Source organism: Aptenodytes patagonicus, chromosome 17 (assembly GCF_965638725.1).
Source record: "Aptenodytes patagonicus chromosome 17, bAptPat1.pri.cur, whole genome shotgun sequence".
Taxonomy (NCBI): Eukaryota; Metazoa; Chordata; class Aves; order Sphenisciformes; family Spheniscidae; genus Aptenodytes; species Aptenodytes patagonicus.
The window spans coordinates 2,174,626-2,201,100 of NC_134965.1; the positions used below are offsets into that span (position 1 = coordinate 2,174,626).

Below are 26,475 nucleotides of genomic sequence, written 5' to 3' on the forward strand. Positions count from 1 at the left end.
TTATCTGAGATTATTATAGACTATCACTCATTCTTCAGTTTGTCTAGGATCTGCTAAATGTTTCTCTATAAATTCATCACTCAGTGCCCATTCACAGCCATGCATTAACTGCTCGGTTTTCTCTGAAAGTAAGGAATTGGATATGACACATAAGTCACCATAAACTCTACAGGATTAAGTAAGTTATTGCATCTTACAGCACAACTGGTTTCTACAAATGATACCCTGGAAAATGACATTATCGCTCAGTGATTTGGTTCAATCTGATTGCTACAGTTAATGTAATAATGTAACTCAATTAGGATGCTTTTGAATGAACAACCTTGTTTAATATTGTCTGACTGTCCAGAGTCAGCTTAAATGCGATGTTGAGACAGCCTGCGAAGCCCAGAAATTCAATGGTGCATTTTAAGAGGAGGTATCGGCATGAATTAGAAAGCCCAGGCAATTTTTAAAGACACAAAGGTCATTCTGGTGCTTCCTACTAGATGGAAATGACAAAGCAGGCATCTTTGTAATGCCTGGAAGTGAATCCAGACTTTCAACAGAGTTCAGAGAAAGGCTTTCAAGAGTCAATGCACACGATTTGACTCTCATTTTCAAAGCAAAGCACGTCAGGTTCACCTTAAGCTATTTCTTCCACATTTCTCACCTCCCACCAGTAGCTCTCCATGTGGAGACCAGTAGCCAGCTCATGGTGGGTGTAATTTGAGAGCCTGGGAGAACCCGGCCAGTTAGAAGTTAAATATGTTTTTGACCTTCTCCTATTTTCATGTGCAGTGTCCTTCCGAGGTTGCTTACTACACGTATGTGGAGTTACCTACCGATACACCAGCTAAGTAAGGCACCCCGTTACTGTCAAGCATTTATAACATACTCATTGTTTGCTCATCTGTTTTTCTCAAAACTACAACTCCTTGACTCTCAAAACATCTCTACGTGAAGTAGATAACCTTGCACTACAGCCTGGTGGCTTATTCTTCCAACAAATAAACCAGGGGTTCATTCATGGGTGACATAGCAAGGCGCAGGCAAAGAGACTTTAAGAGAAGGCGTTATCTTGTCGTGGGTACCATGAGGGAAGAGGGAGGAAGAGGTTATGCAAAACCTGCACTGGATTAACAGAAAGATGAAAGTCCAGAAAGATCCTTACTCTGCTGGTACCTGTAGGCCCAACCCTAATTCAAACCATGTGTTAGTCTCTTCACTTCGACCCTGTTTGGGGAATTTCTGGAATCCAGGATACACAGTAGCTGTATTTTACCACTTCCAAGTCCACAATACCCTTATTAGTGCTGAGCCAGATGGAGAGAAATATGCAGAAAACCAAAGCGGTACTTGCTGGAATCCTTCTCAATTCATTGGTGCATGCATTTAATTTCCTGTCTCCTTGTTTTCAGCCTGTCCTTGGATATGTTTGTGAGAAACCTGAGATGGTTACATATGTTGTGGCCTCCAAGACTCTTAAAAACATGGAATAATTACCATAACACATATATTTTTTTTTTCCCTGCTCTTTCTAAAGAAACCTCCAAAGAAATGTCTCACCTTCTCAGTTCTCAAGTCTAAGACTTTTTTTCTTTTCAAGGAAATGTGAGAACACATTCAGGAATGGGGAGCATGCCTCATACACGATTATAAAATCTGATTTCTTATGAAAAACAGATGTTATTCAATAGCATAAAGTGTATATGAATATTATACTTGAATAACATATAGTACCATATAGTCCTTAAGAAACACTTTATAATCTAGATCTGTTTGGACATGGCCAAACTCCAAGATCCACAGATTGAATTTCTGTCTGTCTCTACACACATACCATACGTGTACACTCATTAATACCTACTCCCAAATACACATATAAAGCATATATCTAATCAACAAATATTTATATATAGGTATATTGATCATGAGAAATACGCCAGCATGTTTCAGTACACAGATCTCCTTTCAGGATATCTAATCCTATTTTTGTGTGGAAGGTTTACAGACACTTGTGCAAAATACGACATACCTTGTAGACTTCCTAAGAAACTGAGTGCTTCTCAGTTGAAACACTCTAAATTAAATTTAAAATCCACATCACCCAGGATAACTTTTTTTCCAAAGGTTGGATTTCAGAGATAGAGAGAGCGTGTGTGCGCACATACAATGTGTGCACACACAGACACACACCTATTTCTTCACTGACTTGAAATTACAACTCTAGTTACATGCAAGATCAGAAAACCATACTGTGATTTTACCTACTTCTGCATCGGTGGCACTGTGAAAATGAAATGTTGCCTGGCATTCCCACGTACTCTAACAACCTTCACAGAACTACATTGATAAAAAAAAAGATGTAACACTAAAATGTGAACAAGCAAAACTATCTATCATTTGGAATGTCTTTCTTATTGTGATCTAAGCTGCTGGGAAGGCTTTAGGAATTTGCATGTTATCCTTAGAGATGTCTGAAACTGTCTCTTCTGTTTCTTGTATAGCACTGAGCACATCATCAGTTTTAATCTCTTCTTCCTCTCTCCTCCCCTACAGAGAATCAAATCCTACAATCTATACACAGATAAAACTCTTGGGCCCAGTAAAGTCTGGCTCTAAGTTTTGCAATAAAGATAGGAAGATTTATCACCAGGAATGCATGGTAAAACCAAAACAAAATATCAAGTTGACTAAACCAGTACCATGTCCCAAACCTCTGCCTTAGATGAAACAACAGAAAAAGCAGAGTGCACCTCTGCTGGATGCCATGATTTAACATGGAAGGATGGGCATTCAGGGATACCTTGAACCCAGACACTCTTCTGCTGAAGAGCATATGAGTTGGTAAGCCCTATCGCTTTATCTCACCTCACTGTGAATATAAATGCGATTAAACATTTCAAAAGAGAAAGCAAAAAAGCTAAGCAAAGAAAACCGAGTTTTTTCCATTCTTCCTCCACCTGCTAATTCACACAAAATAAGAATGAGGACAGAAGAGAACAACTTCTAGGATTTCAAACACACACAACACCTACTTACCTTACAGAAATACTCTACATAAATACATACCTTTTGCCTGAAAGTATTATAGATATTAGTGCTGCTGTGGGGAGGAGAGCTTGTGGGCAGCGCATACATGTATTGTAGATATTTATAAAACCACTAGGAGGCTGCAATAAAATTATCTTGGGGTATATATTATGCTTCTTCAAGAAGCATTTAAAACCACTACTATATTCAATTTAATCTCTCCCCTAAGTTTCCTTAATACACATTTCTCTGTATAGCTATACCTCTAATTTTGAATGCCAATATATATAAACAGACATGTTGCAAATAATGTACAACTATATAAACAGATATGTTCAATGAAAATAATGTATATTATTTTCATAGTATGCACGTGTATACATAAAAACACATGTTGCAAAATAATATGCATGTATATATGCCATAGCTGATATCCTGAGATCCTATATGAGAACAGTAATTGCTTATACAAAAATAGTAAAATTTAAAATAATGAATACATATGTACTGCTACAGTTGTATATATGAATCTGCATACCGCATATATGCATAAAGCATAAAATGAGTGCAACATGAACATACGAACGTAACATCAACATTTGGTGTGTTTGCATATTACCATGGTACATGCCTGTTACACACATACATTTAAAACTCACATATAATTTAATACTCCACATTCCTGGATATTTTTGCTATTAATTTTAATTTTCATACGAAGATTTTATTTGTATCCACATAAGACAGCTTGCAAATGACATTTTTTAAAACCTGGTGGTTGAGCAGTATTTTAAGATACTGATGTGACAGTGTCCGAACTTTCAAAGCACTGCATACCCTAGGAGGAGCGTTCAGGGGCATCTGTGCCAGCCGCCCTGTGTTTCAATTCTTGATTGTTTACTCAACTGGCAGAAGATGGTCTGAAGCCCTGGGGAGAGCAAAACCTGTTTGGGCCATTGACATTGAGTATCCTTGGTGCAGGAAGTCAGGACCTTAGAGGTATCCATCATTACGCCTGCCTGAAGGCAGGCTGGAGCCAAGGAACTTGCCTGAGAAGCTAGTAAAATTTTAATGCACTCTGTAGTGCGGTCATGTCATACTCAGTTATGGCAAATAATCCCAGATGCCTGCAGAGGTAAAATGGAGCTGTAATGTGCTTGCCTCCTAACCCGAGCTGACAGCAATGATGTACGACTACCATTAGCGGAAAATATCACTTCAACTAACCCATGATCCAGCTCCGCTAAGGGTCACATTATCCATGAGGAACAAATTACACTCCCAAAGTAAATACAAATTTTCTACACGAAATGGGTACAAAAAAAAGGAAAGGGGAGCCGGGCAGGGGAAGGGAGAGAGGGTAGGGGGAGTGAGGAGTGATACGTTACCTATGACAACATGCTGCCGAGTGACAAAGATGATAAAGAACAGGACAAATCACGAGCTGAAAGCGCTGTGGCACAGCCAGCCCGGAGAGCACGTACCCAAGCCTGTAAACAACATGTTCGCTCCCCTTAGTGGCAAACGCATAATCTTTTACAACAAACATGCTTGGCTCCGATTTTATTACCACTCTAGCTGTAGGGACCCTCTATGTGGCACATCAAATGAATAAAAAGGATCCTTATCTTTTCTCCTAATGGGCCTTAAACAGTAAGAAATACTTCATGATTGCCTGAGCGTTGCTAGCATATAAAGTCTGGGTGATCTTTCACCCTTGGGGCAAGTTTAAGGTGCTGCATTTTCCAGAGTTAAAAAGACAACACCTGTACAAATATGCAGTATAAATCGCACTGATGGGAAACATCCTGGCTTTGCAGAAACAGTTTTAAGAATAATACTGAGAAACTATTTCTCTAATCCTAACCTTAGCCAAAATAAATATATGGCAAACAGTAAGATATCAGTATCCCATGACCTGAAGTAATTGCTTAAAATTGGGTTCTGAGCCACTGTTTCCCTGTGGAGCCTTGTTTGCTAAACACGTCGGTACCCACCATCCAAGGAGATTTTTCAAGAATTCAGCTCCCTCTTATTCTCGCAAATAATCCTTTTGCCCTTCCAGGAGAGGGCTGAACGGGCCTGACGACTGCTCAGCATTTTTCTACCAGCCGTAACCTGCCACACAAAACCTCCCTGCCCCAGGGAGGTCCAGTCTGGGGAGAGAAGGCTCCCACCATAAACCCCTCCTGGAGCTCCCACATAGAAGTCCACCTCCGTATTGAAGTCAACCCCCCTCCTGAACCTCAGGACCTTGCAACCCCACCAGAGCTCCCTTTCCAGTGGTTTCCCCTGGCTATACCACTTCCACTCCCTGGCTGGGAGTCCCGAGGAACATCTCATACAACCTGAGGCTACCCACTTATTTCTCAGGCTTTCTACTAGACTGGAGACGACACATTTTATATTTTGAGGTTTTCCTCTAGAAACCAGCCCAGTCTTCACATACCTGCACCTAGAGTTGAAGAGTGTAGAGAACAGGAAGAGAAAATGAACTCTGATGATACGCTCTTCTTTCATTAACTCAATAAATGCTGAGAGTTCCCTCGATGACCAGAATTTTCCAGATCAGGAAAATTATAATTTGTTATTTATACTCCAGTGGTGTGTAGACACCAAACTGAAACACTGGTTGAGTTTATAGACAGTAAGAAGAATACAGATATTATGACTGTGGCAGCCATACACAAATTTAGCTGGCTCCCAGCTATCTATCTGCTACAGCTCTGGCACCGTCCAGGTGGACACTTTTCTTTCAAGTGCTACCCAAACTCTTCCCTCCCCAGGAGTGAGGGGAAAAAATATCCCCCCCCCCCCCCCCCCCCCCAGTTTTGCTTCCAAGCATCCTACTAAAAAATCCCAAACTGATTGCAACTGCCCACATGAGAATGAATTGCACCCATCTATAAAGGTAGTGGTCTGTAATATACAAGATGGCATAAAGCAATTTCATCACCATTTAATCCATTTATGATAGAGCTTTTACTTCCAGCAACAGAATATACAGAAGGCAGCCCTGTGCAAAGCAGCTGTTTACCTTGGTCTTATGTTTTCTAGCACAGTTTATGGTGGGGTTGCTGTGGGTTCTTACTGTTTCCGAAGAAAGGACAATTTGCTGTGCCCTGCTTGCATTTCCGAGGAAAGGGAACAACAGAGCAGCACTGACCCATGGGCCAGCACAGCTGAAAATGATGCTTTGTTTATTCGGCAGAGACACAACTAAGCAGGACGCTTCAGATCTGGAGGGCAGTGAGGAAATGGCTTCTGAAGTTCATGACCAATGAACTCTGCATTTATTCAGTGGTACTGAAAGGCATGGTTTTAAGCAGGCCCATGCCAAGTTCCTCTTATAATAAATATATCAGAGTATTTATAATTACCTAAAGCAGTTGAATTTGTAAAGCTGGGCTAAAAATCATGGGTTTTTTTAAACATAGCCAGAAGCACACTGGAAAGCAAACTACACACAAATGCACACACATACGCAAATATACAAACACTTGTATGTGTGGATATTTAACTACCAAACACTGAAATACAGTCTACATACTAAAGTGGGCGACATACACCTGCCAAACTACTACTCCAAAATCTCTCTCCAAAGGCCATGCACAAAATAATTGTCCAAAAGCACTTCAGAAACATACACAGGGTGCATGTGTGAATGCTTTTGTGTGTGTATAGATATACACAAATAACCATTCCTTTTATCTGAGCATACCAGAGTGATTTATGATATTTTCCATGCCATAATCTTTGGTTCGTAGCTGTTTTATATGCAATCAAATGTATTAGCATTAACATTAAAAACATTCTGATGCAAGAAATACCATTCTTCGGCTCTTACGGTGCTTTCAATGGCACTCTTTGAAGAGAAAAATAATGAAGTCTCACAAGCAACACGCTCCCACCAGCATAGGCTTCTTAAGTAAGCACAACACCTACCCATCCTAGTCCCCTCCCAAGCTGGGGTAAGCTTTTGTTATTCTTCCCCTATGACTATATGCCAACGCCTTGCAAATTTAGCCACTGATTTGACCATCCTCTTTCCTCCCTTTGCATCCTACACAAAGTCCACCCAAAGCAAAGCCCGTTTCAGCAGGAACACTTGGCAGTGCTTGAGCTGTAGCTGTAACTAGCCAGCCACTGCTGGGCCCTGGAAGAACACATTTTAATGAGATTCAAGAGCCTCATCAAGAGAGAACTGATTGGGTACCACTAAGATATACACAGAATTAAGTCATCAATTGCAGTAATTTTTTTAAGTTTAAGTTGTGCATTCTATCAAAGTTGGACAAAACTCAAGCAAGAAGCAGGCCTCTTCTCCTCTTGAATCAGGCATAAGTAACAACTCTGTGTACACTGCAAAGTAGTCCCCCTTGATCAATGAAATATTTTCCTAAGAAGTGAAAAATCACTAAAGTGCTTCAGATTGAGCCTTAATTTTAAAATCAGTCTAATTAAACAGAGTGGTGAGAAGAAATGGTAGAGATGGCAAATAAAAAAGGACCTCACTCCTTACCTCATCTTTAGCACTTGACTTCCTTATCAAAGCTGTTTCTACATCTTTTCAAAGCAGGACTTCCTTTTATTTCCAGAATATGAACTATGTGTTTGCACTTAAGTTTTTAATATTGTATTAATTACCACAGGTATAATTTTAAAGATTGTATCTAGATATCAGAAGATACAATACAGTTGCACTTAAGTTTGTCAGCTGTGCAATAGCTTGCCCTAATTTTAGATTCTGGAGACCTGCTCAAACAGTAAGACTGACAGACTTTTTAATGGAGAAAATCTGAGTTCCCCTGTGTGCTGGTTTTGGCTGGGAGAGAGTTAATTTTCTTCACAGCAGCTAGTATGGGGCTGTGTTTGGGATTTGTGCTGGAAACAGTGTTGATAACACAGGGATGTTTTCGTGACTGCTGAGCAGTGCTGACACACAGTCAAGGCCTTTTCTGCTCCTCACCCCACCCCACCAGCGAACAGGCTGGGGGGGCACAAGAAGCTGGGAGGGGACACAGCTGGGACAGCTGACCCCAACTGGCCAAAGGGATATTCCACACCATATGACGTCATGCTCAGCATGTAAAGCTGGGGGAAGAAGAAGGAAGGGGAGGACGTTCGGAGCGATGGCCTTTTGTCTTCCCAAGTCACCATTACGCGTGATGGAGCCCTGCTTTCCTGGGGATGGCTGAACACCTGCCTGCCCATGGGAAGGAGTGAATGAATTCCTTGTTTTGCTTTGCTTGCATGCGCGGCTTTTGCTTTCCCTATTAAACTGTCTTTATCTCAACCCACGGGTTTTGTCACTTTTACCCTTCTGATTCTCTCCCCCACCCCACCAGGGGAGAGTGAGCGAGTGGCTGTGTGGGGCTTGGTTGCCGGCTGGGGTGAAACCATGACACCCTGGGATCCATACTTTTTTCTGATTCAGTAAGAAATCCCAGCGGTATTTGCTGAAAGGATCCCAGGATGGAAAATGACATCTCTCTAAGAATTAGGGCTTCATATTCTGATGCAAGTCCTCCAAATACGCTCTCCCTCCACAGACATGCTGGCTACCTCTTCAGGTTTTTTAGCAACAGGAGAGCAAAATGCCTACTTTGAATGCTCCGGTCCAATATTGTCTGCCAAATTGGAATGAAGGAGCATGAATCTATATAAATAGATAAATTATCCACCCAAAACATGTCATTTAAAATTGCGATGCTGACACAGCCTTAGCTACAGTACTGCTAAGCAGGGGCTGCATCATTTTTCAATTAAATATCCTTGTTTCTTCTTCCAGAGAAACCTCTGGAGAAATGTCTCATTTGAGGGCAGACATAGACAGAAAGTGACTGTCTGTCGGCTCCCAATTAAAGGCTAGGGAAGATGGATTGGAGGGACAGCCATCACCTAATAGAGATCAGATATCAACAATGATTTATGCAGCCAGATAGATACATATTCAAGTGGGGAAAAAATAATACTAACAGCCTAGGAGACATTACTTTTCCTACTCTGTCACCACTCACTATTTATCTGCTCCTCAGCTTCCCAGGTCCTGCTCCTTCCTGCTTTCTCCTACTTCACTGTGGCCCATCTAGTCATGCTTGAACCGACTCATCTTTCAGCCACCTCAATCTGTCACACACCTTTCATCATACTGATCTGCCATTTTTTATTCAAAGGCACTGGTCTATCTTTCTGGATTCCAGGTCTTATTTATTCTAGTAGAAATATGTACCTGTCTTGCATTACTTCTACCTCTCGTGGATCTCTTATTTCCCAGGCACGCTGAAGGATCAGTGTGGGTTTGCCCTCAAAAATCCTAAATGAAGCAAAATTGTTTCCTTGCCATTTTCCAAACAGCAGGTACAGAATTCATCTGCAGCAATATACCATACATTCTGTATACTTCAGGATATCAAAATCTATGAGAGAGATTCCTGAAGAGAAGTGGGCAAACATGTTTCTGGTGGGAGAAGAATAACTCCACAATCCTCAGAATACATTGACCTAGGACCGACCAAGAGTAATTTGACAATTTGCTACTGGAACAGCTCCACTGTTGGAGGCTAATACCCTCATCATGATGTAAGACATTTGGGTCAAGGATCTTGAAACTTCTAATCCTGCTGAGTACCCTCAGCTCCTATGCTTATTAATGAAAACTGAGGATGCTGAGCACTACTTATGAAATGATCAACATCTTGCACAGAGGTTTGGCACCCTCACTTCTCCCAATGCATTTTGCTCATAGGTATTTTTGGCCCTAAAAATGTTATTTTATTTAAAGCACAAATTCAAAAATCTTCTGGGTCCTATTGAAAGAGATCTAAAAGATCCTGCCTGTCTGAAGAAAAGAAGTTTCTACTTGTCAGTTAAACAAAGGAATAACGCACAGCCTCCTTTATAGTGTGTACTTTACCTGTCATCCAACAGCCCATTATCATGTCACGGCAGAGTGCACTTTTCCACAGGTCACTTTGTTTAAAATGACATGGATAATGCACATGTCAGCGAGCTGACAGTCCCGACCGTCCTTCAGAGATAAAAACCGCAAGACGAGCGCCTGTTCTTATCTGGGGTACATGCCTTGGTCTATCATCTAAGTCAGGCAGAACATGATTTCTCCAGAGAGCACTTTTTTCATTTCCTGATTTTAAGAAAATCAAATAAGCACCATTTGTCTTCATCTGAATATGCTTGACCTGCTCAAATGATGATGTCTCGCATTTTGTAACAGGCTACATATGCTGAATTCAAATTAACAGCAGAACAAGGCCTTTAGATCTTTGCCTAGGCTGCCAGCACAGGCTGAATAAATACACCAGGGTTAGCTGTCGTCTTTTAGAATTGGGCCAGAGCTATAAAACTCAAAGCTGGGTCTGGTTCTGGGATTTGGAAAGCACTAAGTTATCAGGGATATTTGGATCTGCACTTAATCTCATTTCATTAGGGGGGAAGACAAAATATAGATCACAGAGATGAAATACACATCTGGATTTTAAATCCTTCCCACACAAGTACTGGGATATTCTGTATGAGGTACAACCTTGAGTCTCTCCTGTATTGTGTTGCAGAAACTATCCTGAACCAACGCACCACCACCATCCCAAAAAGCTGCCTCTCTGCCTTTTTATATAGGAGCGCCGTAAGAGAAAAATACTGTGAAACTGGCAGAGGTTTAGCTCCGTAAATGCAGCAGTGGCAGGAAATTACACTTCTAGTTCTGGGTGCCATAAACACAGGAGCTGAAATTCAGTTTATCATCTTCCACTGCATAAGGAACATCCTGAAAATGAATAATCACTTCACAGGATGGAATGTAATGGTAATGCATTAAAAATTCATATCTAAAAGTGCAGGTTAATATTCCGTGCAAAAACCCAACAGAACCTCCCTTTTCTGTTGTCACACTGATTAACTCCAGTGATTAGTTCCCTTATGAAAGGGAAATCACTGCAGTTCAAAGTAAACAGTGGTTCTTTAACATAGTTAGCAAATTATTAAGAAACATGAGGAAAAAAAATCTCTACTTGGGAAATTACTGAAAAAGCTGAAGGGCAAAGCTGTGGTGGTTTCATACAGAGTGGTTTGAAAATTTCCTTAGCTTCCTGCTACAAAATCCTGCAGAAAACTGATTAAATTCATGAAAGGTGGATTTTACAACATATTTGTTCTTTTCTGTTGTATAAGCTGCATACCAGCATGGTCATCTCTCTTCTTCTTGGCTTGACTTGAAGCTAGTTAACAGAACCACTCATGAAACTCTAAACAATTCAATGTTATTGTATGAACAATATTTTCTGGCGTTATTTTACCCTCCCCCAATTTCCATCCTCCAATTTATCCAGTGAAACAGGAGGCAAAAAATATTACATTATCAAAACATCCCTTAAGGTTCAACATACAAATGAAAATCACAAAATCCAACCTAGAAATAAAGAAATTAGACCAGTTTTTATGCAATGAGTATTTCATTTTTGCCAAAGAGGAAAGGTAGATGTTAGTCTGTTCACAACATAAAGTAAGACCGAAAAATGTGCATGTGTGAATACCAGTTCTTCATTGCTATTGGCCTTCTAAACAATGAACAGCATTGGAGATCAGTGCCTGACTCTTTTTCAGCATGACATTCTTCCCTTTTTCCACTTAAAAACCCACAGTTACTGAGATAATTATCAGCAAGTTGTGTCACTTGACTTAATGTACAGTTTCCAAATGTTGTTTCTAAGAAACAGATATATATATATCAACCATAACACTTCAATTTGAGTTTGAAGACCCTTGCCTGCAGAGAAGCAAAACAGGGGATAACGGTGGTTAAATAACTGTTAAAAAGTGTAAATTCGAGGGTTACAAACATATATTTGGTTGCTGTTGGAACTTTCCAAAGGAAAATGTAGCCATGGAAAGATTTGGTATTGAGACTGGTGTTCATAAACAACCCACACAAACCGTGGCATCAATATGCTTGAAGATGAATTGTGTAGCCTCCAAAATATTCATTAATATTCTCTTTCCTTGGAGGTCTATTCCAAAATTAAATTAAAGGAAACAAAGTCTTTCCTTTGTATAGAGATTCTTTAGATCAATCCAAAAAGAAACTTTGAATAAATAACAGAATAATAGGAATAAGTGAATCCAACAAATCATTTTTGCTCCCATACCGATTCCCTTTCTTACCTTTTCTTCTTGATCACTGTCGCTGTCACACTGAAACACAAAAAGGAAAAAAGAACAGGTAAGAGAAACTTGCTACAGAAAAAAAAAGAGAAAGATTTCTACGAACAAGATGGCTGAAACACTCATAAACCCTGTAGCATCAAATCTGGTACCTTTAAGAAAAAGCTCAATTACTGTACGGGAGGGAATTTTCCCCCACACTGTTGTTGAAGATGATACATTTGTATGTTTGAATTATGAAAAAATTGCACTGAAAACAACAAAAGCCAGTTGCAATGCCCTCTGTTAGTTGAATTCACAGGGACAGGAGCTGATGGTGCCTGAGCACATTTAGACCCCAAAACTGGGTCAGGGAAGAAGAAAAACAGTATTAGAGGACTGCTTTGTTTTCTTTTGATGGACAGTATTTCTCATACTGCCTGTCAATAAATCGGCTTCAAAGGCTTCTCAGATAGGAGGGTATGGAAATGGCTTAGGTTTGCCTATCCCAGAAGAGAAGCATCTGAAGGCTACCATTTTACTCCAGGGCCACTTGGAGGGTTCATCCTATGTCTTTGCTTACCGCTGCTGAACTAAAGAATTCAGAGATCACAGCGGAAGCAAGAACATGCCAAATTAATTGATTCATTGAGGTTCTCTATAATTCAAGAGTAGCCCAGGTATCATAGTAAACACTGTAATACTATAAAATGCTGAACAGTTACACTAGTGGGTCTTGCTATTTATCAAGTGCCATTGCTCAATTTTTTAATAGCTTTTACTGTTACAGAAATACAAGAGGACTAGATGAATCAAGCTTCAGTACAGATAAGCATCAGAAACCCAAAACACGTTTACATTTGCTAGAAGTATAAAAGCTGTGCTGGAAATAGGACTGTGAGGACCATGCAACTGACTCGCACCTAGCTGCTTCTTTCTTAGACACAGATTTGATTCATCCCAGCTAAGTCTGGTTAACTATGGAGTTGTCACACTTGGCTATCTCCACAGCAGAAGAATGAGGAAAACACCTCCTTCTGTTTTGTTTTTTGTTTTTTTAAACTCTAGTTTTAGATTCTAGAGGACTAAATTGTCTGTATCATTCAAGGATGAACTCAAACCTCTGCAAATCTAATGGCAGATGTTTTGAAGGAAAGCGTAAGATCACCAAACAGGAGAACCAGGCTTTCCTAAATCAAGGACTAGCTGCTTGTGTTACGTCATTACAGCAGTCAGTTGAGCCCTTTATGCATTTGTATTCTGTTTAATGCGCCTTTGAGTATTTTCATAAGACAGCCAAGTTGCATTGAAATTAGTTACGCTTTGTGAATTCCAAAGGTTAACTATACAATGGAATGTGAATAGACATAGCCAAATACACCCACAAATGTACGTATTTGATTTGCACAAATCAAGTCATCTTCTGTGTGTTCTTTAACTGTAACTTTTCTGTTTCACTGGCTTCTTCCTCGTCTTCATCAGTACAGGGGGTGAAACGGTGCCTTCCCCACACCAATGAGCTACATACTAACAAATTAAAGCTAAGAAATATTTCTAGGTATCTTTCAAATAATTTAAAACGAAGGAAAAATTAGATAAAATTACAATCTGCTTTCAAATAATTCCAGACAGAAATTAAAGTGAAATTTATTTAATAACTGAAATTATTTATATAGCACTAGTTGCACCTAAATACTCTAGTAACAAACAAATGAGATGGAACATGAAGATATGAGAGTTTCACCTTGAAATTTGAAACCCTCATATGACGATCAAGTCAATGAAGAGAGTGTACTTAACTGACAAAAGGAAAACTGCACAATTCCTAGAACAGTATGGTATTTATATAAAGTACTTATACCCTTACCCTGTACATATTATGCATTTTGACTTCATCGTGACTACACGTATGAGATTTTGGTATGAAGTAAGCATGTTCGCAAAGCAAGGCCCTACATCTACAAAAAAGCAAACGTGCATGGATTTTTATCCATGAAAATCATAGCATGTCACAAAGAATTCCCATTTACTATCTCTATTTTACAGTTGTGGGAAAAATTCAGCTTTTGGGCTACAGCACCTTCTTCCACTGCTTGGTTGCAGCCAGGAGGGCCCAGCAGTTCTGGGGTGCCTGCATTGTGTGCTCTATGTGTTAGGATGCATTATAATGTGTGACACATCTTACATGTTTCAAAACAGGGAGCTCAGAACCAATTGCTCCATTTGTTTGTGTCCCCTGTCCCTGTCCCCTGCCCACCCTCCAGACAAACAAGTCCTGATTGCAATACCTGAATCCAAAAGGAGAAAGAAAGGGGGTAAAAAGCGGAGGTATAAGCAGGCAAGAATGATTCCCTTTTAGCAGCAGGGTTCAGAGGGTTTTAACATGCCATCCACTCCTGCTGCTGGGGCACACGTGCATGTGTCCTGTGACCCAGCTGTGCTCACGGTGCTCTGCAGCTTCCCCTTCTCTCACCATTTTTTGTCTGGTTTAAGGAATCTCTCCTCCACTGTGGATTAAGTTTTTCCCGACTCATAAGCTTGGAAAGAGCTCAGGGTTTTGTGTTTTCTGCAGTGTGGAGGTACTTGGGGAGAAGAGTGCTTGCCAGCAGTGACTTCTGAATTTGCCAGCAAAACAGTTACCCGCATCTGAGTGAATCTGCAGAGAAAGTGCACAGAGCGATGTCGGTGGGAAGTTATTTCCATCAAAGTGTTAAGCCTCCTGCTTTCTGACAGTCCAGTTCTAATTTCAAGGTCTGCTTAATTCCACATCAAATAATTACTGCTATACCCAGAAGCACCTTGTCTCCAGAGTTAAGCATATGGCGAAGGACTGAGACCTACTGGTGTCCATTATGGAAGCAGCACGGATGCCAAGCCGATTAAAAATGCTCAGGCTCCCTTCACAACATGCCCAGTGACTGACAGCTTCGCGATTTGGCCAGTCACTGTGGCTGCCAAAAAAGCCTCTGCTGCACGGAGGCCCACATGGCACTCTGAGAAAACAGTTCCATTCCTGGTATTAAATTCCCATACTGACCCGAGGACTTTGCTGTGAGCTCAGCAGGAGCGCACCATCCAATTTACAGCTCCATCCTCCAGAGCCCTCAGTGCCAGCCTCTGGCAGAGACGAATGATGGTCAAACCCCTCCAGCTCATAAATTATGCAAAGGCAATAAATGCACTCAGCAAACAGCTCCTAACGTTTGCCTAGCCTGGCTCCAGATACACTTTGTAAAATGCCAGGAGTCCTGCACACACAAGGCATCTATTTCACTCATAAAGAGGTTTTGTTGGTGGGGCGCAAGAGAAGGAGACCCATCATCCAGCAGCGCTGTCCTGTTCCAATAGCAGAGTTTTATGGACAAGCTGTATGAAAGCAAAAAAGGAGGGACAGGAGGAAAGGGCTTTATGCACTGCATTGGGGTGATACATTCAGCATGTATACATGTGTGTTTGTGTGCAGGCATACACATTACATGTGCACGTTTTGCACAGCCATGTTAAACCGAATTTTCCCTGAGGATTAAATACATGGATTTCCTTCGGCTCATGGAAAGAATCAGACAACTTATGTGCAGCGGTAACTCCAAAAAGACTTGCAGAAGAGGGGAAGAGGTTTGCTGCTCAGGCTGGAAACTGAATTGGAGCAATTGTATGCTCTTCCCATGCCTGAGTCTACTTTGCTGTTTAGGCACTCCAGGCATTGCGCTTGCACACACACTCCCCAGTGGCCCTTGCTCTGATTTGCTCATTTACATTTTTGGATGCATTTTCTTCCCAGAGGTGCTAAAGCACAAGGTGTTTCCATCTTCTGCTGGCTGCTAACCACTTCTGGAGAACAGGTCTTGGAAACCAAAGCCGACAACCGTGAAGTTGATTATCCAGAATTACTGGACAATTTGAAGACTTGAGTCTGCCTTGCTTGCTCAATTCCTCAATTCCTCTAGCATTTCTCTACCTCCCAGGGCCATAGAAAAAAGTAAAATTATTTACGTGCTTTGTGGTTCTCAGAGCACCAGACTGTTTTGGAACTGAAGTGACGCAAATGCTTTGTACTGGCCTTCTGCTTTGGGCCAAGTTTCAGTATTTTGTGCCTATTAAAAAAGATAATTTTTCAGTGTTCTCCCATGTCTTGTTTCAGGAAACCATGGCTCTGTACACGCGCTGCATCGGAATATTCTGTAAATAACTGGGAATCCAAAATATCATTCAGAGATAGCACGGCCTGATTTTTGGATAACTGCCACTAACTTCACTGGAAGCTGCGAGTGATAATGTGACAAATCAGGACAAGGAGGCTGCAGACACATTTTACACCTGAACAAACAGAGGCTTCTTTCTCTCATTCTCAGGCTTAAGGCACTTACTATCTCCACACTGAACACACGTCATGACTGACTGCAGTCACCCGGGGCCAGGCTTGAGAAGAGTCCAAAGCCAAATTTCCAAAAGCTGGCCTACATTATCAAAAACCCACCCAACCAACCTGCCCTTAGCTCTCATTTAGGCACTGAAATGAAGGCCAGATTAGCAAAACTGCTGAGCACCCACAGCTCCCATGACGGCCAAATTTTCAAATGAGCATGGCACAAAATGCTGTGAGTTCTTTTCAAACCACGGCCTGACAAGCCCCTCAGAGGAAGGAGCCTTTGAAATGGCTATTTTACGCTTTTGAAAGTCTTGTACTGGGCAGAAGGGACTCTTAACGGTTTTCCCAAAGGACCTACAGCACTACAAACCAAATCCAAAGCAAGGGACATATAAAGCTCGCTCAAAACTAGCTCCGCAGATTAAATTCTTAAGGGACATATGGAAACGTTAAGGTTGCTCCTAATTTCTATATAATCAGGGGCAATAACGAGACCAGACTGACAATGACTTGCTCAAAGTGGCCATAGTTATCATTTTAACTGTTCAAACACCTTTAATAACTAAGTGTGCAGACAACCAGCCACCATGTCACTTGACACACACGTGCCAAGTGTTCAAGCTTCATTTTGCAGTATTTCTGCAACTTCATGCTCAAGAAGCGCTAATCAGAATCAGTAACCCACAAACTTGCATTTTCATATGTGTGCTGCAGTCAAAATTCAAATAGTTGTTCCTAAAATCAACCCAGGGTGAGGAGGGAACATACAAATTCGTAAGGTCTTCATACGAACAAAAAAGAAAGCTCTTCTTTCTGCCCCAGCTTAAACCTTCTAAATTACTGCTATCAGTCCGGGTTGTGAAAGCATAAGATGCATTCCCTACAATACGGAGTACGCACACATGTAACTGCAGTGGGAAGTGGAAAAATAACTTTTCAATTCCCATTTGAGGTTTAATTGCTGCTGTGTTTTGTAGAAGAAAAGGAAAACTCTAAGGATTGGGCTAAAGATTAGTTGTACCTCCCAAATCCCCTGCCCCTGCTGAAGGGAGCGCAAGTTAAAATGCACAGCACGTCTCCCACAGCACCCGCAGAATGAGACTGATCCCAATGCCACATTTCAAAAATCAGACACCCTATGAGGTTACAGCTATAATTTGAGCCCATTTTAATAGCTTGAGAGAGTCTGGTCCAAATCAAGCTGAGTAAAGGTCTGTGCCACCTCACCAGCTCATTCAGGCTGAAGCAACACTATGGATTTCTATGTACCTTGCTGATTGAACACATTCTTGTGCAAAAAGTGGCAATCATTGAATATATCATGTACAATGACATTGAGGAGGGCATTGTTCTCTATTCTGCTCAATGGACTTTGCTGGAACAGCTATTTCATATCTTGGATCCATTTATCATTGCCACCAAAGGAGTCAGTGCTGCTGAAACGCCAGCACTGAACAAAGTGATTCTACTCATCCGTCTGCTGAAAAGAAATCTGAAGAAAATGAGGGAAAACCCAGACCTCAGCCATGCTCACACTGACATTTACAATATTCTTGTCCATCTATCCACCAATGACAAACTGACAGCCCTGGAAAGGGCAAAGATGATATTTTAGCTATACCTTTGCTTCCAAGAAAAAAGGAGAAAAAAAAAATCTCCTAGATGAAAGGAGACACAGACAGGGAATAAATGGGCAATTTTCTAATTGATGAAATGGAGACAGGCAGAGTCACAAAGAAACTAAGAGCAAGAATTTCACTTTTTTCTTTCCTATCTCTGACTTTGCCTGCAAGTAGCATTCAGCATGGAGCTCCTTGCCAAGGAATCTTATATATAGCCTCTCGCAAATTGGTTAACATCACAGTCTGCTTAGCAATTCTTCACCATTATCCACAGTGATTCACTGTAAGGAATGACTCTGAAACAGAGATGGTCTGAGAAGTTTAAGGTCTGCTTTCTCAAAAGCTAAAATTATGGATTATCCACAGAAAAGTCCCATTTTACACAAATTACCTTAGTCTGGACAAAAGATTGCAATGTTGACCTCTAATCTGAATTCCATTTTATCCAAACTACTTCACTTCAGATGAAATGTATCAGTCTTGGACATTTAAAGTTATCTTGGCCCCTTACAGGAAAAATATTCAGAACTTAGAACCACTTTCAGCTATAACTCTTTTTAATTTCTCACTCCCAGGACTTTTACGATTGTTTTATATAGCAAAATGACACAATTAGTGGCTCCTTCTAGCTCTACCATCAACAAAACAATGGTTTGATAAGAAAGAATTATATTTTGAGTATTAAAATGAAAACACCAGATTACATTACTATCCATGATAAAGATGATCCACCTTATATTTATATAGGATGTGTATATATCCTAGGCAACCGGTGGGTGGGATACATACTCCTGGTAGAGCACAGTGAGCTTATTTGTAAAGCGAAGGGGGATTTCCCTCCAGAAAGACAGCTAAACATGAGTCCTATTTTGAGGTTTGATTCTGTTGTGTCAATCCCTGTATTCCCAGGGATATCACTTGAAGGGGAAGGCTAGTAGCTATGTGTGAATGGGAGAGACTGGAAGGCTTCCTGTGCATGGCCGGGGAGGCAGCAGGGCCCACGGGAGTGCAAAGCCTGCCTGAGGGCTGCCAGGGACAGAGCTGCAGCCCTCTGTCCTGGCTCTCTGCTCAGGGCTCAGTTTCACCCAGGGGAAACAGGCTACTGACATCCTCAGTCACCTCCAGGCACAGCCCCAGAGAAGGATGAAGAGAAACCAGCCCTGTAAGAAACACATTTTCCTTTGCTCTCTGGAAACGGAGCTGAGACTAGTAAGTTATTGCAGTTCTTGGAAAAGTGCAACTTCTTTCCCCCAGTTATCACTCCCGATGGCTTCCCTTATGGTGTCATTTCTCAATGATCCCACAAGTGCTTAAGGCCCAATCCAGCCATCCCCAAAGTACAGGACGATGCTCCCACCAATGTTAGTGGAAGATTAAATGGGCTTTCCAGATGTACCATTAGAAAGCCAATGATGTCACGAGTTACTCAGCTCAGCATCTTCAGAAAGTGCCTGCCACAACTCAGGCATCCAAATTCCACTGGACTAACTGGGCACCAAGCAGCTGTTGGCCACATACACAAACGAATCTTAATTTTAGGAAGTCATTCTCTTTTGCAGTAGAAGCATGAACTCCCTGCCTCAATTCCTCAATACTCTATATGAAAAAATGACTATGTGCCTTTGCCTCTGGGACTCTGAATGTACATTTGCTGCCTCCTTACCTGCCTTTCTGGCTGTAGACAATTTGCAGTATGTTAGGTTATTTTTAGCATCCTCTCAACTGATGACGACAATTTGCAGTGTGTAATGTCATTTTTAGCATCCTCTCAACTGATGAGTACTTTGTCAGGTTCAAAAAATAAATAATAATAAAAATGTGCATTTACACTGGTGGACTAAGTCAATAGCAAAGACTTAATACTAATCAGTGTTTAATGAAGTCAGTGCCTAATAGTGCATTAGCCAGTGTATCTCTATAAGAAAAGATTCCTATTTTTCATAACTCCTGGTCTTAGCTCAAGAGTTCAGTTTGGAATTTGCGTCTTCCAGGTACTTACAGGCTAATGAAATCAAAATATCCTGATGGACAAGAAGCAAAGCATGTTACGGGTTAAAATAATACAAGAATCTATTTTTTCCACTGTGTTGTGATCCATAAAAATCACCCTGAGCCTTTCCTCTTTCTTCTCTGCCTGTGAAGCCAATTGCTTTGATTGCAGTGATATGAGCTTGCTGAAATGACTTGCCCTTGCTTGTGAAGCAAATGGAACATGCTAATAGAACTTATCGCATTACCCGATGCAAAAGTGCCATAGCTCATTACTTTAAGATAAAAGGATATCATTGCAGACGGGAAGCAGAATTGACTTTCTGAGGCCCGACTTGATGATGATTTAATCAACTGCTCTCTTTCACTTCTCATCTCTGCGCCTGTCGGTTTCACAGGTGCTGTTAAATGAGACACTCAGAAAGTGAGCGGAGGGAAAGAAATTGCTGTCATTACTTTTCAAGAAAGGAGGTATGCAAATTTTCGACAGAAAGATTGCGTTCATAATGGGCCTGGTAAAATACAAGGATCATGCTTGACAGGTGAGGGCAAGTCATTTGTACATCCTTAAAGTGAAGCAACCATCCTCATTTAGAAATTGTGCTCGATAAGAGAAGCTACAAATGAAAACCATGCAATGGCTGAGAAGCAGCAAGCAGACCTTTGAAGACTTTGCTACTGCAGATCTGCCTTCAGCAGGTGCCTGGCGTGCCTTCACACATGTCTATTCCTAACTGCCAGATGGCCAAATTTTGACCTCAGTATCTCACAGAGAACTCCTCTTAAATGCTTTTTTACTGTCAGCTTTACATTCGCGGTCTGGGGTCAGAGAGTTTCTTCCTTTCTTCATCACTGCCAGAAACAGAAATTACAAGACAAAAAACTGAGTGAGGGTTGAGTTAACTTTGAAAACAGAATCAATAGGTTGGAGGCAACAGCTTGTTTTCTTTTGCAGGTAACAGTATTACAGAACTTGGAAGGTCCAGAGCTTACGGTTCATATAGCCAAGTAAAAAGAATAATCCACAAAAAGGGCTGTGGCAGGAAGCAAAGAGGAAGAAAAGATGCTTCTCCAGGGCCCAAAAGGAACCTGGGGTCCTGTGTGATTGCAACACGAGAGGAAAGGGCAAAAAGAGAGTAACAAGGGTTCTATTGACCCAATGGAAAAGTTCTGATATTCCAAAATTAGAAGTTAAAAAAGCACAATAATTGAGATGATGAATTATGTACAGGCTAAAAACACTCTATAGATCTTGGATGGCTATTGAGCTGTTTGGATCATTTTACATGGGGAAATGAGAACTACCAAGCTTTTATTGGGGTCAATCAGGTTTTCAATCAGAGATTGATAGTCAGCCACCACAAACAGGTTCCTTGGGGACTCCACTGTATGCAATGGATACAGTAGTTTGTCAGAAAAATGTTGACATTTTGTCTCAGATAACAGCATAGGACTTAAATAGAATTAATGTCATGAATATTTAGAATTAAACAAGAAACAGCTAGAAAATACTGCCACAAAGGAAACTTGATACAATGGAAAAGGATTTAAATAAGAACAGCCACTGTATTAATTCCACAGATAGGTGCATTTTAAGAATTCAAAATATTCTTTCTCAAGATACACAGTTCATTTGGCTCAAATGCTCCTATGTCTGTTTATGAAATGCAACTATCAGATATCTTATTTGACCTTTTCCCTATGTGTCAGGTTCTTAACCCTCCATATCTACCTAAGTGGTAGTGATCCAGTAATACTCTTTGGATCTGACTCACCTCTCACCAAAAATACTTCATTGTAGGTTGAAAAGTAACATGATGGAGGAGAGATGGCTTTGGGCTAGGACTCAGAAGATCCACCTCTGTCACTGGCTATCAGTATCACCCCAGGCAAGTCACTTAGTCTCTTCTTCTGTCAACCCTCTACTTTTCATCTATTTGGGTTATTAAATGGTACGCTCCTTAGGATTTGGTTACTTTTCACTTATAAAGCGTGCAGGATAATAGGGCATTTTTCTTAGAGAATTTTGGTCTTAGTAAATAGAAGAAAAAGAGGAAGACGAGGAAGAAGAAAAAAGTATTAAGACTTGGATCAGGCCCTAGAAACATCATGCCTATTTTCAATACAGATCTCATCTTCCACCAACTAAATGGCATGACCTATAGCAAATTATATCATTTCAACTGAAAACTATTTTTATTTTAAATTACAGAAATGCACACAAAGAAGCAGCAATACAATATTGATAACATTGCACAGGGGTTGTTCTCTTTTACAGGCTGCAGCAACTCTGACCACAAAATGGCTACTGAAACACACATGAAGAGAGATTAAATTGATTTGCAAGATAAAATAGTTGTAGAAATAATATCTGAAACAAAAAAATAAAGACTAAAAAGCCATCTCTCCTCTTCTTTACCAAACAACAAGAACTCTTTAGCTTTTGAGCTGTGTATCTTTACATTAGGCTAAGCAATTTAAACTGAATTGTATAAATAATAATAACAATTCCCCAAACAACCCAAAACAATTGATCCTTAGGGATAAGACCTTAACAGCTGAGCTATAAACCTCTGAACATTGGATTTTAATGGATACTAAAAAACTCTTAACTAAGCCCTATAAATATAACCTGAAACAAAATTATTTGTGTTGTAAGCTGTTTGCAAACTCCCATAAATGTTCCTTATTGTCATAATGCCAGAAAAATAACTCAGACTGTGTACTCAGCCCTGTAAACTGGCTTCTATGCTGTGGGTTCATTCCCTTTTCCATTCTCTGTTTTACAATTCATCACTTGCACAGTTGTTATATATTATTATTATTAATATTTATTGCTGCCTTTATAATTTTTGTGCAATTTATCAATTGTCTGTGCTAGACCCGAGGGAAGAGAAGGACTATTCTAAATCTACAACAAGTAAATATAAATTGCAAAGACAATGGCACACTTTGGCCTGCCTGCCTCAAATTTCCTGTTTTGACATATGCGATGCTGTAATCTCTTATTAGGAAATAAATGCATTATTTTTTTTCAGAATGGTGCAATTATATTAATTGGATTTAAAACAGGAGTTGCATTCCTCTGTTTAGATGTAAGCATAATTTTATATCCCTGATTTATCAGCTGGACTCAACTGTTTGTTATTCATGGAATGCCTGGGAAAAGGTAGTAATATTGATAGTCGGGGGGACGCTGTGCAATGGAGCTTCGGCCGCTGGGGCTTCCCCCTTCCCCAACAAGCAGTGGTAGAAGTGGTACCTCAGCATGTACAAACAGCCCATGTAGGTATGGGCTACTTCTAATTGACTCTCTAGGCTGGGCTTCTCCAGCTCACTCTTCCTGAGGCCCTCTTGTAATCAATCCTAAACCCGGGTGTGCCTCCTCTCTTCGGAGAAAAAGCTATTACTCCGACATTGCCTTCTGCAGCATTGTAGCATAAAAACCCTGGGACTCACAGTGCTCAACTATACGGTTATACTTACAGCAGAAAGATGGGAGCTTCAGATAAGACCCAAAACTCTGTTTTAGGAGCCATTTTCATGGGAAAACCAGGCCCTGAGTTTACCACCAATGCAATTCTGGCAGGGGTATAAGAAAGATGATTTGGGTTTTTTTGTTTCACTGCTGCATTAACCTACCACCAGAGTAAGGTGATAAAAACGCCTGGATCATAAATGATATCACCGACTCATGACTGTTATCAGCAGTGGCAAATTACCTGGCACAGTCAAGGTAAGGTATTGCTTTGAATAGCTGGCTTTTAGCACAGTGTTCAGAAAAATTATCTTTGTCCAGGCAAGTCTTGGAAAATGCAAGAGTTTTGCCAGCAACAACTGTGTTTAAGCAGGGCTGTAGCTAACACAGCGCTGTCGTAAGACTGCCCGTATGTTCCTTTTTCAGCTGCAACAGAACTGAGACTTCACACTGTTAGAAATTATCTCTTCCAAAGGGGAACCCCATGGAAGGGCCAGGAGACATCCTGAATGTTGAAGACAGGACTTCCCATTAAACCTTTTGTCAAGAAAGAAAGGAGATACTGAAATAGAAGGGGGTGCATCTTGCAAAACAAGTCTGTCTGGGAATATGGGGAGCCATGGGAGGCCTAGAAGGAGCAGAAGCTTCATGTCTCTGATCTTTGTGGTCACCGCTACCCCACAGGCAAAAATCCACACTGGGTTTCTGTCTGCATAATCCCAGCAAACCACCTGCACCTCATACAGCGTGCATAAAAGAATTTTAAACTGCTCAGTCTGTGATGTACAGTTTTGAGACGGATTGGGTAGAGCACGGAAATTCATTGCTTTCTCCAGAGATGCTCTCTAGGAATACAGAGCCCTGGAATTTCACAAGGGACTTTTTAGAGAGGTAGAGGCTCCCTCTATTTTACAGACTGTAGATGCCCAACGATTGGAAGTTTGATTCTCATCTCCTTTGAAAATCTAGTAATAGGAAGGCTCTGAGATTTCAAACATGCTCTCTTCACAAACACCTCTGTAGGCTTTATCTTCAATCTAAAAAGCAAGTGAATAACAAGATGCAATGGGTAAAAGCCAGATAAATTTAGACTGGTGCATATTTTAAAAATGGGGAATAATTTCTTATTATTCACTTAAAAACAGGGCAGATTTTCCCTAACTGAAAAAATTTAAATGAAAAATTAAAACCTTGCCTAAATTTTGTGCCCTTGTTCAGTCAGAGTTATTGTATTCAAGGCAGTGCAGTTAATTAGTGGAGATCACACGGCCTGTGCTATACAGGAGGTCACGGCAGATCATACCCTCATTGCCTTAAATTATGTGAATTTATAAAACCCTAAACATTCACATCTTTCCACTCTTACTTCCACGGCTAGCTTGTTAATGCTTTGGACCTCCTATTATCCAGCAATTCAGGCCAACTCCATTCCATGCTGCGCAAATTCTGAAGGGCTGTGGACGACCACTGAATTTACTCCCAAGCCAAGAGGGTTTCTGATCTCCCAGGAACAGTGGGTCCAGCCAGCTTTTACACCGAGTTTGGTGTTGATGTTGTGTGTGTTGAGTTTCACTCTTGTTCATAACGTTCATTTTTATCATGCTACAGGAATAGCACTTCTTTAAGACCCATTTCAGCTTTGCTATTTAGCTCGACTACCTTTTTTGAGTAATCAATAAAAATACCTGCTACAAGAGGACACGGTGATTTACAAATGCAGGCAAAGAATGAGAATGATGCAAAGCCATTGGTATGGATGTGGAGGACTGTTGGGAAGGGGAAAATAAAAAGACTATGAGAAGAATCAGAACAACCAATTTAATCTTGGAGGAAAATTCAGCAGAGCTATCCTGCGTGGCAGCTATCATAAAAAGATGCAGGAGAGATCTACAGGAAATTCAATACAAAATCTAAAATGTACACCAATGGGGTCCTTCAGAGAAAGTGAGAGGGAGTGAGACAGCAGTTTCTCACAAAGCATTACCGAAGGCAGCCTTACATCTTTCCTCAGAACTCCTAAAAATAATTATTAACATGCAAGGGAGAGATGTTAGCAGTTCCTCTCTGAATTGAGGAATACTTTGATACATGCATTGGATTTATCAAGGACTCTCCTCTCCTCCATACCCAACAGAAGAGAGCTCAAGAGCACATGTTTTCTTCCCACCCCGCACAGTTACAGCACCTTCAATCATTTCTTGTCAATACGCACAAACCTTGTTTAATTTAGGTTCTCAGTGTTCCTGCTGAACGAGGGGGGGTTATTGCTATTTCACCAGTGAGAAAATGAAGGCAGGCAAGGACTGTGCCTCACTGGAGGTTGCACTCAGGAAATACCTGTCTCTGAGCTCCTGCCTTGCCACGACGCCTTTGCCACAAAACCTGCCTTCCTTAAACTTCGACTTTTTCTCATAAAAAGAAGTGCTGGAAAACAGCAGACATAATACGTGGCACAGTAACAGCAGCACAAGGCAGAATTTTACAGTGGCACATCAATAAAGGAACAGAAGACAACTCTCATCTTTTGTCTATTGAAACTGGATCCATGCTCCAGCAACGCTAAGCTAAAACTACCCAACAGGAATATATGCTTGTCCCTACACAACCGGTACGTAATTCACAGCTGGAAGGACTCAAACTGTACAGAACTCTACGCATTTACCAACACCAAAGACAATGACCCACTTAAACTAAAACAAATGACCGTGAAGTGAAGGGAAACCACCTCACTCTTAAAGAAGAGGACTTGCTTGCTTCCCCTCCCACGGGGGCCGGCTTCGGTAACTCACTCATGTCTGCCATGTGCTGACATACAAGAGATGTCTCTCCTCCTTCTCCAAACTGGC

At 40.9% G+C, this 26,475-nt stretch overlaps 1 protein-coding gene across 6 annotated transcripts in view; it reads right to left on the reverse strand.

Moving 5' to 3' along the window:
- Positions 1–26,475, reverse strand: part of AUTS2 (activator of transcription and developmental regulator AUTS2) — an 803,292-nt gene that overhangs the window by 235,516 nt on the left and 541,301 nt on the right. For all 6 annotated transcript variants that reach the window (XM_076354390.1, XM_076354394.1, XM_076354392.1 and 3 more), the window contains one exon: positions 12,193–12,222. In XM_076354390.1, the coding sequence (XP_076210505.1) occupies positions 12,193–12,222 (30 nt within the window). The remainder of the gene's footprint in view (positions 1–12,192; positions 12,223–26,475) is intronic.